The sequence below is a fragment of the Zingiber officinale genome, chromosome 1A, assembly GCF_018446385.1.
Source record: "Zingiber officinale cultivar Zhangliang chromosome 1A, Zo_v1.1, whole genome shotgun sequence".
Classification (NCBI taxonomy): domain Eukaryota; kingdom Viridiplantae; phylum Streptophyta; class Magnoliopsida; order Zingiberales; family Zingiberaceae; genus Zingiber; species Zingiber officinale.
This window is the reverse complement of record NC_055987.1, coordinates 123,167,071-123,182,697: the sequence shown is the minus strand read 5'-3', so window position 1 is coordinate 123,182,697 and position 15,627 is coordinate 123,167,071. Positions and strand designations below refer to the sequence as shown.

General features: G+C 35.7%; 1 protein-coding gene across 1 annotated transcript; it reads right to left on the bottom strand.

Moving 5' to 3' along the window:
• Positions 1-529: 529 nt before the first annotated feature.
• On the bottom strand, positions 530-11,008 carry LOC122030111 (protein TOPLESS-RELATED PROTEIN 2-like). Its single transcript, XM_042589269.1, has 26 exons — positions 10,819-11,008; positions 10,201-10,298; positions 9,944-10,123; positions 9,720-9,833; positions 9,460-9,618; positions 8,878-9,055; positions 8,670-8,796; positions 8,481-8,590; positions 8,229-8,367; positions 8,009-8,118; positions 7,837-7,906; positions 7,645-7,718; positions 7,484-7,579; positions 7,288-7,383; positions 7,056-7,183; positions 6,469-6,703; positions 6,205-6,375; positions 5,601-5,708; positions 5,377-5,523; positions 4,013-4,123; positions 3,756-3,935; positions 3,529-3,657; positions 3,269-3,364; positions 2,900-3,085; positions 1,083-1,255; positions 530-978 (listed from the first exon to the last, which is right to left on the bottom strand). The coding sequence occupies exons 2-26, from the start codon at positions 10,278-10,280 to the stop codon at positions 762-764; spliced, it is 3,414 nt and encodes a 1,137-aa protein (XP_042445203.1). The 5' UTR covers positions 10,281-10,298; positions 10,819-11,008; the 3' UTR covers positions 530-761.
• Between the last annotated feature and the right edge of the window lie 4,619 nt (positions 11,009-15,627).

Sequence of the window (15,627 nt, the reverse complement as noted above, 5' to 3'; positions counted from 1 at the left end):
GCCAAATTTTTAGATTTATTCTAAAATCTTGATTCTATTCCCATCAACCAAACACAATATTTGAAAATAAATCTATTCACTCATTTCCAAACCTCTAAATCAAACGTCATCTTAATTTCTAAAACTATAGATCGTTATTATCCATATTTATCATATTTATTTAAAAACCCGAAGTTTCAATTTAACTATACACCTTTAGCAAAAAAAAAAAAAAAAAAACTTAATTCTAATAAAAATATATATTAGTAAAGCTAAAAGATTTCTACCTTAGCAAAAGCGAATTATTTCATTTCAAGCGTTCAATTTTAAATCAGTATAAGAAATTATATGTAAATTGCAACTATCCTTTCTTTATTAAGATGTGAATAATATATGTATAATTTTATAATAATTTTTATTAAGTGATGAGTGCATTGATAATAAATAAAGCATAGGCGTATTTCACAAAATTTAAAACAAAGAACAGCTATTTTGACCAGATAATGTAAATAAACATGTTTATTTGTTATTGCTAAAACCGTATAAAATAAGATAGAGAAGGCAAGGAATTCTAGCACAATTAATTGCATCAGCATCATTTACAAACATTTCTATGCATCACAAAGATTAAGATTACGAGCTTTACAATGAGAGACATGTTGCCATAAAAAAAAAAAAAGAAACATGAGCAGGACAAAGGTTGTATTCAAAAGTTACTCATCCTTTTGAAGTCAGTTAACACAAAATATCTAATCTGTTTATAGAAAGCCAAGTCGAAGTCGTCACCTCTGAGGGGGTTGCTCGGGCGTCTGGTTATTGTTGGAGACCGGATTTGAGGTCAAAGGATGAGAGCCATTTTCCTGGGGCGGGGCTGATCCCCACTTTGGATCCATGTCTGATGGCTCCAGAACATAGACGGCACCGTCACTCATACCAAGTGCAATCTGGTTGGATTCGGTCGGGTGAGCAGCAATCACCACAGGATGAGTAGACCCAGCACTGAAAAGTGGAAACCAGGAGTCGAAAGATTCAGTTTCAAAGTGATTCCATGCAAATGAGCTGAGAGATGTATAGGTAATCTTGTGAAACTCTTTTAGGTGTACCTTTGAATGGATGCTGGTAAATAAGCAGATGGTGCGATCCGGCATCGAAGCCTCAAGCTGTCTGCTTCGAAGACTCCAATGGCACCATCGGAGAAGCCGGCATATACTGACAAGCCGTCACAAGAGTAGATTGCATGTGAAATTGGTGCCGAGAGCATGTCTCTAGGACACCACTGTATCAAAACAGATATCTTTAATTTAAACCAGTGAATTTAGGTAAGTGTTAATATACAATGCATGCTCACACAGAGGAAGAATTCCTCGGAGACATATATCAAAGCATGAAAGAGAGATCTGCAAAGGACAGTTCAATCAGCATTTAGAAAGAATAACGAGAATTTTCATTCTTCTGCATTTTACCACATCCAACAAATAAACCATCGTAGTTAAGCTTCTATTTTGAACTGAGCATTGAAAAAAAAAAAAATTTAAAACTTCAAAACTTTTCAAATTTATTGTCACTTTTATTTGGATAGGAGTCTTTTAAAAGGGACACTAATGCATGTAGTTTTTTTTTTAATTTAATAATAATATTGTCTTCATGAGTGTTGTTCTCTATGCAAGCCCAAAATTCATCAACTAGTTAATTTGATCCAGTACCTGTCACTTCCTGCTCCTGGTTCACCTACCGGATAAATGATTAAATGTTAAACGTAAATAGGGGAATTGCATTATGTAATGAATTTAATAAAATGCATTTGATGCATATAAATATTACAAAGTATTAGATTTCGTTCTCGTCCTTATTTTGTCCTCAGCAGCTTTCCGAACACTCAAACAAATTTCATGTTTGCCCTATTGGTTGCTCTTGTACTGTGAGAAACATTAATACTACACTTATTGAGTATTAGACTAATTTCAATGTAGAGGTCTTGTTATATATGGAAGGATGGAAGGACATTTATGCCTTAAATAGTTATGTTCAACTAAGTTATTTTGATGTGTTTGTCAGAGGGTTTAAGTTAGGTTTGCTTGCATGACTTGTGCATTCATAAAGTCTGCAAAGACTTAGTTGAATGCACACGAAGCTCATGGAGCTTATGATGATTAGGTCAATAACTTAAAAATCTACTAAAGATTGGAAAAGGATGGTATGAAACATTCGAAGGACCATAGGATGAGCATTGAGTTGGCAACTTTGACAAGATCCGCAAGAGGTGGATTGCGTAGGTGACACGTGAATTTGAGAGCTTGGTTTATTTGATGGATTAAGAACCTTACACAAGAGATGACAACTATCAGCTAAACTTTAGAGTTGAGTGGCATATTTTAAAGTTTAGGTACATTCTTACTTAGGCATAGACTAAACCAAGAAATAAGGTGTTTCACAGTACAGTTGACTAGAGAGATTGATTCTTACTTGCAAATGATGAACTAAGAAAGATACAATTTACTGAGAGTTGCTTTTCATGGTTGAGAAGGATAATGCAAATCATGAATTCAATTTTTAGAAGTTTGGGACTTCATAAAAAAAATTTGGTAGATTCTTTTATTTAAGAGAATAAAATAATTCAGGTTGTTTTTGTTCTGATAATTATCATGTTTAGATATTAGAAAATTATTTAAAATTAGATCAAAATTCTTTTTCTATTCCAATTTGACTTGGGGTAAAAGCGATCTACTCTCAATGTCAATCATTTTTCTAGTACTACTCTTTGTGAGTTTTATTCTCTTCTGTGGGATTGTAGCTTCTCATATGAATTATGGAATTGAGAGAAAATACAGCACCCAATCATAGCGAAGGAAAAAAACATTTTGGAGAAATATTCCAACATAACCAACAAGGATAGCAAAGGCATGTTAAGATCAGAACTTACTGAGCGCGAACACTCAAGCTTGCTGTCATAGATAGCTAATTGACTTTCATGGACAACCAAGAGATGTGCCTGGTCATTATGAAATTGAACTTTAGTGTCCCCGACTAATGGGGCTGCACGGGAGGCTGACACCTGGATATATCTAGACTTCTTCTTCTCCCACCCATCGATAGTCCACATGCATAGCTGCAATTGGATTCACCAAATCAGAACCTTTAGGGAGTTAAAACTAATAAGTATTGAGACATTAGCAATCAAGTATAGAGCTAAAATGCTGGAATCTCAAATTGTAAACAATTGGAAGTCATGATCACTCAGGTCTATGTAATGACGCGATAAAAATATCTAAATAGAAGTAGACCTAAATACCTGGGCATCGGCACCTGACGACACAAGGACATTCAATGACTGTGAAAATGCAAGGCCTGTAATCTTTTTTTGGTGACACTTGAGCTTGGTTTTCACCTGAAGATGACAATGAAAATAGCATTGGGCATAAGCATACTAAAGAAATTTTCAGTTTGGTTTTTAAGTAAGAGTAATTTTTGGCTTAGCTTCCAAAAAGGAAAAAATAAAAAAAAGGACCGTTTGGCTTCTCATAGAGGTTGAGCAAGTATGACCACACTAACCTCGTCAACTCGAACATTATATATTAAAATACTGGAATCGTCCATTCCAATAGCAATAAAGTTGTTGTCTTGAGGATGAAATGCCAGAAAGGTAGCAGCAGGTGGTGGTGCCATAAAAGTTGTCATTACCTGTGAAACATCATACAAATTGCAACATATAAAAACAATATGATCTTTCACTTAAATAAGCTTAAAATCATTTTTCATGAGAATGGAAGGTTGTGCACCTTAAAGGTCATCATGTTGAACAAGGAAACTTTGCCACCAGATGCAGACATTACATAGGAATCATTCTTGGACAAAGCAATACATGCTGTCACTTCTTCTGGATTGGCATCAGTTGTTTCATTTGTCATAAGAGCACCATTTGATGGCTGCCACAACTGAGGGACAGTTGTTGCATTTGACTGAAGAAACAACAAAAGAATACATGAGAAAATGTATCGGCATCTAGTAAGAAACTGCAAACAAAACTTTTTGTTACTTTGACAGATGGATTCCGCTCATTACGTGGCCATTTCCATAGCTTATGAACAGCATTGGAGCCAAGAGCTAGTATAGCTAGCCCGGAGTTTGTATATAACAGACGCACCACCTGTAGTAAAGAAAATTATGTTCCCAGAATAGGCAAATAGTTAATAAGAGAAAAGGCCTAGGCCTCCTATTTGAGATTATGAAAGTATGCAACAAGGAAATGCACACTAAGTTCACAAGCACACAACCATGATTGAAATAGGAAGCAAATAACTAGTATCAACTAAAGCTGTCTATATTTTTTGGTGTTTTCACACATCTATGACCAAGATATATGCATTGATTTCTTCCACATAGTACAAATGTTGGTTGGCATGTAAGATTAAAGTATTATCGTTACCCTATCACATTAGTCAATTTTGATGTCAAGGAATTTTTCATTTATGGGGTGGTCTAGAGCCATATGCAGTCAGTCCATCAAATTGACGTCCGTATTAGGCCATCATGATAGACTATAGTCAAGAAGTCAATGGTCAAAAACTCAAACAAAAGATCTATGCTTGTTGCAGCACAATTATGACATTATTAAACTAGTATTAAGTTCTAAGTTACCCTAGTAGAAGTATCAATGGCAATCACCATAGTGAAATCTATTTCATAACTGACTTGCTATTATGTTTTGATTGATTGCACGTAGCTTTGTCTTGAAGCATCATCACTGCAATATCCTATTTCTTTTGGATTATGACCTTTGGTACAATTTAGAGATAAAAATCCAAGTTATCTCTTTCCAGAGATGTGTATTATAGATATTGCTAAAAGATAACAAAAGAATATGTTGCAATAAATTTGCACTTCGCATGTTTTGTGATTCCATACCACAAAAGTGTTAATGAGACCAAAATGCCTGCAAGTTGCAATAGTAAGAAAATGTACTATCTACTTTAGGATTTGAGCATTCATCGTGAGAAATGCATGCAATCTCTTAGATTTATGAGAAAATTACCAACTAGAGCAACCCAGCCATCTTGACCTATCTGGTAGGACCAATCCAACTGGCTCACTTTGCAAGATCATAATACATGTATATTCTTTGAAATGTTGAATAAATAAGTATTTTTGGAAGCAATAGGTGCATTGTTATTTCTCAAATAGAGAAATAATAGTTATCCCTCATGATTAGGGAATTAAAATTCTATATGAATTTATATTTTGAATTCATTTTTTTTAACAAAGCATATAACTACCTATTTCATGGTAATTCATAGAGAATCAAATAGCTATTCCTATGAGCCAAATAGGAGATAATTGATTGATTAGAGTGTCACGCCATAAATTGGTTGATTAACTTCTCATGTAGCAAGACCAACAAACCTTGCTTGCTGTGAATGTATCTGGCAATCGCAAGGCTTTAAGGTGTGCAGAGTCAAGAATGTCAACTAACTTCCAACCTTTGGTCTTTTCAGTATCCTCTAGAATTCTTGGCTTAACATCAACGTTCCTGTTACTGTCTACAACTGCCTACACAACTCATTTAACACTGTAATTGTCAGACCTGATAAATAAGATCACCAACAGTAGAGTCAAAATTGGCTTACCAAGCTACTCATTGATACAGCAGGTATGAGTCGATCAGGTCGCTCAGCAGTAAGTACAATGGGGCTAGAAACATTCGGGACAGCCCCTAATGCATTAATAAGTGGCGGCTGCATAATGTAGAGATCCATTAAAAACACCAATATATATGTCCAAAAAACATAACAAATTTTTTTAGTAATCATCAAGGAACTCCAATCAGATGTTAGATTATCATGTAGTGCACCAGTGAAACTTTGAAGGCAAAAGCGAACCATTTCAAACCTCAAAATAGGTATGTGCTTATACTTACTAGATTTAGATGACCAAATTATCATAATAATTCAGATAACCCAACTTTAGTTATGTTTGAATTTTATGCAAAATTGCAAAGACTTTGTGACCAACAAAGCATGGAACCGACAGTTAAGCTTATTATTTACATCAGGCATACAAGAAGCATGAAATTATATAAAATTAGGGTCCTAAGTAAATAGCATGGAATACAAGTATGAATATAATTATTTTCCTTTTCCCTAGAGTTCTCATATAATTATTATTACACCTAAATCTATAACATGAAAAACTCCATTTATTTCAATCATGAAGAAATGATACAAAAGTTACCTTCACATTAGCACTTATCTGTTGAGGACCTCGAGACCCTTCAAATCCCCTACTCTCAAACATCCTTACCAACCTTTGGCCATCAGTATTAACTAAGATCTTGATTCCATTGTCAGTTGTTGTCACTGCAAGCAATGAGCCATCACGGTTGAATCTTAGGCGTGGACTTGCCTGTGGTGCAAGAGAAGGAAAAGTCATTTTGAGTCGTAGTTTTGGTTAAGACAAATTAAAAGCAGACTAGTTGACCAAAAAAAAATTACTAACAGGCAATCCACCATCTGCATCTGTAGTAGTTAGAATAGTAGTATTATCCATATCCCAAAACTTTATCATAAATTCATCTCCAGCTGCCAAGAATCGGTTTCTAGTAGTGTCAAACTGGACAACTCCTAATGAGTGTTTTCTAAAACCAGAGTATGCCCTCTTAATAGCTCCTTCAGTTTCATTCCACTCTACGAGATGAGAGTCACCCTCTTTACTAGTTCCGCAGGAGAAAAGCCTGCAACATGTTTTCACTTAATAAAATTAGCAGTGAATAAAGAAGAGTATTGATAATATTCCGTCAATAGGTGTTGGAATATTCAAAATGTAACATGTATGTGGATGACATGATGCACCAACTGTCTCTTAATACCCAAATGTTGTTATATATCTAATCACATGCCCAAGGATCCCCTACCCAAGTCCCATTACATACACATATTATGTGGCCCAAGGATCCCCTACCCAAGTCCCATTACATACAGATACTATGTGGCACCTTCTTTATTATCTTAAAGATTAGTGTATGATGCAAGCTAGCAACTAACTAGTGACAATGATAGGTCATAGGTGGAGTAAATGGAACTCACCTAGTCCCATCTGAACTGTAAGACATTGTTGTGCACCATTTTCCAGGGGCATCATAGTCAACTCTGGATCCCAAACAATCGTACAACCATGCTTTGATTTTTCCATCAATTGCAGTTGAGAAGATAAACTGCATAAAGAGGATAAGTGGATTAGTGTGATAGTTAAACTTAAACTTCTAAAATTAAGAAAGCTTCACCAAGAAAATAAATAATGTGGTAGTAAGAAATAAACCTGAATAGACTCCTTATAATGAGGGCACACAGAATATACAGGAGCTTCATGGCCCTCAAACGTGTACTGCTTCTGCCCAGTTGCAGCATCCCATACCTACCATTAAGCCATAAAGATAATAGTAAAATAAGGGCATATTATTATTATTCTGTTAATGTATTTTAAATAAGTCAAAAACACATCCACTAATGCTCACTCTAATTGTCTTGTCATCACCACATGTGATTATAGATAGACTCTTATTTGGATTGGAGAAGGCAATATCATTAACTCCACCAGCATGTGCATCAATCTACAGATAAGTAAAGCATTAGGTGCTACTATTGTATGAAAAAATGAATTCTTTAGTTACTTTACCTCTAATTGTTGCCTCAACTCTCCATTTAAGGTAAAACCATAAGTCTGAACAATATGCTTTGAAAATGCAACACCTGCAGGAATTAGAAATCACAAAATAAGTACACAAATAGAAAAAATTGTTAGTATGCAAGCATCAGGAAACATGGACGAGGAATTTGACTAAAAAGAAATTAAACAAAGTAGCTATACCAAGAATAGAACCGTCAGCACTCCATAAGCATCGATTAACAGATACAGTAGTATCTTTCATGAGAGCTGCCTACAAGTAGAATAAACAAGGAATACTTAGAGATTGGACCAGATTGAGTTGATGCTAAATGGAGATCAAAGATAGAAGCAACTGAAAATATGAAGGGAGCACCTGCAATGGCAAAGAACAAGAGCTAATATCCCAAACCTTGAAGGTTTTGTGTGCTAGCCTTTCTTTAGATCCAACCTCCCATATGGCAATATCACCAACATTTGTTCCAACTGCATAGCAAAAAAATTGAGATGTAACATAGCCATGTTCTGTACCAAAAAGTGTTACAAGCAAATTGTATATGTATCAGTAAACAAAAAAAAGGCTGCAAGCAATCTACCCAGAAGAATTGTATGTTGGATTGGATGGAAATCCAGGCTTTGGACACTGGAACTCTGATTAATAGTCCGCACTAGAGTCTTTGGAATATCATCTTGAGAGTAAACGTTGGGCTGATGACTTACACTAGGAAATGATACCTAAAGTGGAAAACATTAGTTGCCATATATGGAAAATTATGTGTTCTCATCTTAATTGAAACAAGTTGTAGAAAAGACTGTTACAAATCCTTTACAATGCATATTTTTGATACCTCATCTGATTGTCCAGTTCGTAGTCTCTTCACCAAGTGTTCAGAATCAGCAGTTTGGTAATCCACAGTAGGGGCACTTGCAGGTGTCCTTGGGTGCTTCAAGAATGCAGCTGCAGAGGTAAAACTCATAGCTCAAGTAGAAGACAAGTAATAACTTTAAAACAGTGAATCTAGGTATTCGAAAAGCACCTGTGCTTTGAGGCTGAATCAGACCTGGAGGGCCTTGTGCCACAGCAGCATGTGGAAATGATGGGTTGGCATTTGTCATCCATCCTGCAATGGCACTTGCAGGTGGAGAGACAACTGGCTGGAATGGCTGGATCAGAAGACAAGACCATATTAGTACAAAATTGGAAACAAGTCAAGGCTTTAGAAGGTGGCATCCAACTCCACATACACTATGAGCAACAAGTTGAGGAAATGCTCCAGATTTAGGAATAGACCCCACAAGCGGCCCATTTGTTGGTGGTCCACGTGCGCCATTAGCAGGAATGGCACAAGAGTGATCGGTAAAGAGTGTTTTGATATCAGGGTTGGAGCGTGGATTCTTGCAAAGTTGATGTTGCCAATTTAAGCTTAATAACAGATGGAACAGAAATATGAGTTTAGGATACTTCAAACATAGTAATGTACAAAACAAAAATAATTACATAAACAATAGATGGAAACAAAGAATTATGAATCACGCTTTCATACTACATACTTCCAGAAATGAACAAATCCTAAATATCATAAATAAAGCCCTACTCCCCAAATGGCTAGGTTTAAATTTGTTTCAGCAGTTCTGTAAGACATTATCACTGCAATCTATGACATGTATTTAATATGCAGATTACATTAAGAAAATTGTATAGAATATTGTTGCAAACTATGAAGATTTTGTTTACTTTATTCATTACTCAATAGTACTAGAGGAGCTGAAGTCAATGCAGGTTAAACAGAGCGAGTTACCTACCATAAATAATCTAAATAAAGATACCTTTGGTTTATTAAAGTTCGCAGGCGTGAAGTTTTAAAAGGAGGAAATGTTAGCTTATCACGAAATAAAGGATTGGCTTCAATAAGCTTCTTAAGTTCCATAAGCATTATGTTCCGTGCTGATTTTGTGTCCCCATACTTGGAAAGTTGCTCGTTTTGCCTGCATGATTGGAAATAAGGATGAAGAAGATGGTGATAGTGAATTATGGCATTTATCATATACAGAAGCATCATCATAATTCAGAATTCTATAAATTCAACCTGAAATTGTCCAAGGTAATAAGTTGAGTGATCTCCTTGTAAAGCTCCTCATTGAAAGAAGCAAACACCTTAAGATCCTTAACCAGTAGCTCCACACCCTTGGCTCTGTCTTGGCTGAGGGAGGTGGGGGGAAGGTTATAGGTATTTACCATAAGCAAAACATGCTTACAAGCCCCAAGAAATTTTATCCAAAAAAGTAGAAAAATAGAAGAAAAAAGGCTTACCTGTCAAGTGCTTCCAGATATTTCTGTTTCCTAATTTCAAAGAATATTTTCATAGAGTAACGATTGTCCTCGACCTTAGTGAAGCCACTAAGATACTTCTCAACCTCATCCCATTCCCCTTCCTGAATTAGATCCTCGAAGTGTTTCATATTAAAGTAAAATCCCGACTCTTGTTCCAACCTATAATTTAACCATTTCATAAATAAACTTAACAAAAACACAGAGCTTTAGACTTTAAATGAGAAAAATTAGCTTACTTATGAACTGCGTCCTTGAATTTTTCCTCATCCAGGAATTGCAGTATCAGGAAAATCAGTTCTCTGCTCAAGTAAGACATATTGCCCTCGCCGAGCTCCTAAACCACAAATGCTCCAGGATAAACACCCAATAGGTAAAAGACAAGGCACACAAAAAGAACCTCAAAACGACAAAATGAACTTATTGAAAAAAAAAACTGATCTTCGCGCTTGTTCAACAACAATCTCAATACCCAAAACTCGACATTTGAATTAACCCCGAACAAAATTAACCCAAACAAAAAAAACAAAATTCCTCCACAACTGGCACCCGAAAGGAAGTTGCTGAGATCACGAAATAGGCAACAAGATCTTACAACGAATCATCCAGTTACAAAATCACAAACATAATCAACCGGGCCCCTCAAGAAACCCCTAATAATCCCCCTTGTTCCGCACTACCAAACCCGAAATCCACCTCCCAGAAGCAGCACGAGGAGAAAAAACCCTACCGACCACCGCCATAAAGAAGACAGAACTAGCGTCAACGACTCCGCGCCGGCCCTAAACCATGACGAAGCTCCCGCCACTCGGTCCTACGACGGATCGCAGCGAGAAACCAACAAGCTCGGAATTTACCACAAGCGAAGTAGCTTCGAGACCACGAGATCCGGGCGTCCACCGGAAATTTCCAGCTCTCCGGCGGCGGCTCCCGTACTCCTCCCTATCTCCGTTTCGTTCCTTCTCCTTAAGTCCAGCCGCCGAGTCCTCTCTTTCTCTCTCTTGCCCGTTTCCCTTTCTGCCTTTTTTATATCCGCGACTGGCTTCGACTCCGCACTCTCCTCGCATTTTATACCTGCGAAACCCTGGAAGTAAAGTGGACCACGCTTTCCCAAATTGCCCCTTTCCTTACCTGAAACGGCCACTGCTCCGCGGGGCTCGATAGGTATTTTGCCCAAAAGACCGAACCACCCGTCACGTTGGAAGTGGCTGTCTGGGAAAGCGAACAGACTAGGGGTAAAACCGTCATTCGACACGAGGGCAGAAGCATCTCCAGATCTCCCTATTCGAGGGTCCGCTTCCGAGGGCAGATTGGTCATTTCAAACTGACGATGTCAGATTCCGCCACGTCTTCCACCTCGTACACGATTGATTCAAAAAATCCGCACTCAATTTGTGGAGGACGATAAAAACACGCTCGCGCATCTGCGTCCCGCACGCTTCGCCAGCGGAATTAAAGCCCATTGATGTTGAAAAACAGGAGTGAGAATAACAGTTATGGACGTTTCGTATCGGAATAAGTCCGACGACCTATCATCTTTTCTGATTTTACAAGGACTTATCTATAAGCACTACGACTTATCTCTCGTTTTTAATTATTTATGGATGTCAGTGCTAATCGGGAAGCGGGTCGCCGTGGGACCCACCGCCGTCACGTGTCTACGGTCAAAACCTTTAGGAAGCTATTAGTGAATAATTTCCAAACAACCTTCATGTTTAATACTTTTTTCCCATGTCACACATATACGTTATTAATATAACAGGGCAAGGATTAATTTTTAACGACTAACGAGAACGTATATTGAAAAAAAAAAAAAAAACTCTCGTCTCGTATTTAACTTCGCAGTCCATTATAAATTAATCTTATAATTTACTTTTCTACCTATATAATATAAAAATAAATTATAAAAAATATCTGAAATAAATATATAATCATCTTTTTATTATAATATAGAGATATGTCATCCTCTCTTATTTATATTGTCCAATTTTATTTGTGATTGAATGTATTTCTCATGGATTGGACATATTTGAGTGTTTTGTATATTTAGTCGGTACTAAAATCAAGTAGCATACCGACTTATGTTGTTCCATTTCATCCAAATTGAGTGTACATTTGGGTACTTAGGCACATTCTATCATTCCGAGCATCGCACTCAATCACGAAATGAGTCAGATAATATAACAAGAGTAAATCTTGTTTGTTTGAATCTGACTAATTAAAAATTAATTATATAATATATATATAATTAATATATAAATATAATATTATTAAAATATTCTTGATAATAATTTATTTATGCAGCCTCCCTCAGGCACGCACCCATAAACACTGTGTTAATTTTTGTTAGGACTTAGCGTTATAAATAAAATTTATGAATGATATTTATTAGTAAACTTAAAAATAAACTTATATATAAAGAGCTAGGTTTTTAGTAAATCTGTAATATCAAACTCTAACTAGATAATTCAAAAATATAAAATTTTTAATTAAACAAAACTTAAACCTACATCTGTCAAATAGATCGATCCATAGGGGAATGAATTGATCATTTGACGAGACAGGATACATAAATTTATTATCTTGGTGGATTAGAAAATTTTTAATCTAACCTAATAAAAAATTAGGTTGTAGATTGGGTCAAATCATGAGTCCATTAAAAACAAATATATAGAAAAAATGATAAATAAATAAAGTTTAATTTCGGATTAAATGAGTCCAATTTATGTGCTTGTTGAATTTTTTATTTTTATTTTAAATTTTGAAAAAAAAATATTTTTTCTCAATCCATGGGTCAACCCAAGCCTACCGCGGACTAACCCGTGCGGGTCGACAAACCTTTATATAGTTTAATAAAATTTTAGTCCAATCTATTTAAATTATTTGGCGGGATAGATTAATTCGACATTTATCATTTAAGTTGATGACTCTAATTAAATCAAATTTAAATTAAATTCGGTTCAAATCAAATTTAAATAATCATTTTAAATTTGACAACTTAATTACCTTATTAAATCATCTTAAACAATACAAAACTCAATCAATATTTTTTTTAACTTTATATAGTGATTATAAAATAAAAATTATTGAGGGTGGAAGGTGATTATGATATTGGTAAACATCTAAGGATAGTTTTACAAAACTATCAAACATGGTAATTCTCTTCATCACATTGTAATGTGATGCAAAGGATGAAAATGTTCATCCCAGATGTTCCTTTATTGTCAGTTCTAAGACTTTATAAAAAAAAGATAAATTATTATACCCAACGACCTCCTAGATGAGAGAAACTTATTATTTGAGAGAATGAACTTCAAAAGATTTGAATCTCACTCCTGTGATATAATTCAACCATTCGAGTACTACCTCCGCTACCTTCAAGAGGCTTTTCGTAATGCTATAGAAGCATGGGAAGTACATTTTCCGATACTTCTTGTGTCATCACTCACTTTCTGATTGACAGCTTCAAAGAAAAAAAAATGTCTGACCCATAGTAATCAATAGTAATAAAAAAAATATGGGATTGCCGCATCAACATCCCTTAGAGTTAGTCCTATTCAGGGATGGAGCCAAGGAGATGATGGCGGCGATCCCCCCCCCCCCCCCCCCCTTTTCTCAATTTTTAATTATAAGAAGTGTATGAAGTATAGAAATAGGGGATGAAAGAAAGGTGAATGAGAGGCAACGACATGGTCACTTCCCCTCAACACAAACACATATATTTCGCCTCTTCGATATGAAATTCCTGACTCCATCTCTGATCCTATTGATATAGAGGGAAGTAAATATATGAATCCAAATTAATAAATGCATAAGCGAAGATTTATTAAAAGATAATGAAATCTCCTATCAAAATTTAATCCCAATGTCTATGATCATTATCCATACATCCAATAATTGGGGTTCGAATCTCGGTAAAGGTGAGATAAATATCTCCTTTATGTGCTAGTCACTATTTCAAAGACTAATAATCGTTCATAATTTACCTCCTTTGTATTGACCTTGAGAGGAATTGATAAAAATATTGAGATGAATATATTTATCTTTTACTACCATACTAATAGAGTGGGCATGTGAAATCACTAAATAAAATAATATTTAAAAAATTGATTAGCGGGCCCTCCCAAGTGAATTTAAGAAAGCTCTAGAATACCCATCCAACCAATTAAAGAAGGCCGATTAAAAATAAAAGAAAAAAACAAATAAAAAAAATAATTATCCACGTGAATGGAACTCATAGCATTATTTAAAATATTTATTTTATTTACATTAGTTCAACCCAGATCAGCTACCGACAAGGGACTTTAATTTTGCTGCCTCACATTGGGTGGCCCCCGCACAGGCAGTGGCCTCCGCACATGCACGACGACGACGGCGACAGCCGCATAATAATAATAAACTTTCAAAAAGGAATGATCGTCCACAGAACCCAGTTCCGTCTGACCGGTGCGGGCTACAAGGGCGCATGCGTCATTCTACCTCGGCCAGGGGGCAGAACCGGAAACCCAACGAATAAGCAATCAATTATGGGGCTTTAATTACGTTACTGCCCCTTGCGCGTCATTATCCGAAAGCGCGACAGCGACACGAACGCGGCGACGACAGAAGATAATAAATAAATCGGATCCGGTAGGTTGCCTGTTTGTGACCGTCGGATTGTAGGAGATGTACTCTGGCACGTCCGATGGAGTGGCGTTATATCGGCAGATGGGGAGGAGGGGAAAGGAAAAGAGAGACTGACGTGGCGGGAGATATATCGGGACTTCAAAAAGAAGGAACTCCGTGACTTGTACGTGATAGCGACCGTTATTTTGTTGGCATCGGTTGACAATATTTCACTTTAGGCCCCAGAATTTACAAATATACATTTAAACCATGTTGTTTTGAGGAAAAAAGCTTCATTGCACCACTATATCTTACTAGTTTTTTGGAACCGTCCTTGTAATTTTAATGGGTTTATCTCTCCCTATGCTTTATCCCTAACATTTTCAGGGTTAAAAATGATAATCGTGAAATTATGTAGGACATAACAAGATTTACAAAAATATGTGCGAGGCAAAATGATAATAATTTTGTACCTGTTTATGATGATGATTATTCAAAAAATAGTATACTTTTGTAGATAGGATTATCAGATCATTTATTAATAAGTATGACAATTAGACATTGCAAGTTTTATAGTTTTCATTTTGCCCCATGTAAAGAATTTTCTTTTCTTTGTCTTTGACTTACCCCAATAACCATATGGGTAGATGATAATTCTATGCTTATAATTAGTAAAATAGAATGTATATATAAATGATTTACAAAATAAAAAAATAAATAATTTGAGAGAAAATTCACAGTTGACTTAAATAGTTAAATATCTGAATTACTAAAAAAATTATTTAAAGTTGTGTTTCATATTAAAACATGTTAAGGAAGATGAAAACTCTCAAACTAAGTCCGTATCGGATCCCACTCTTACACAACACGACATCGCTAGTCAATTTTACATAATGATCGAAAACCTAATCAAACATCCAACTATGAGTGTGCAATGCTTTTAAGGGTGTCATTTTCTTGACAAAACTTATGTAGATTCTCAATTCTACTTGAGTTTTTCTTTCTTGAAAGCCATGGCAAAGGACAAGTTTCTTAAATGGGACAACAAATATTACTTGTTT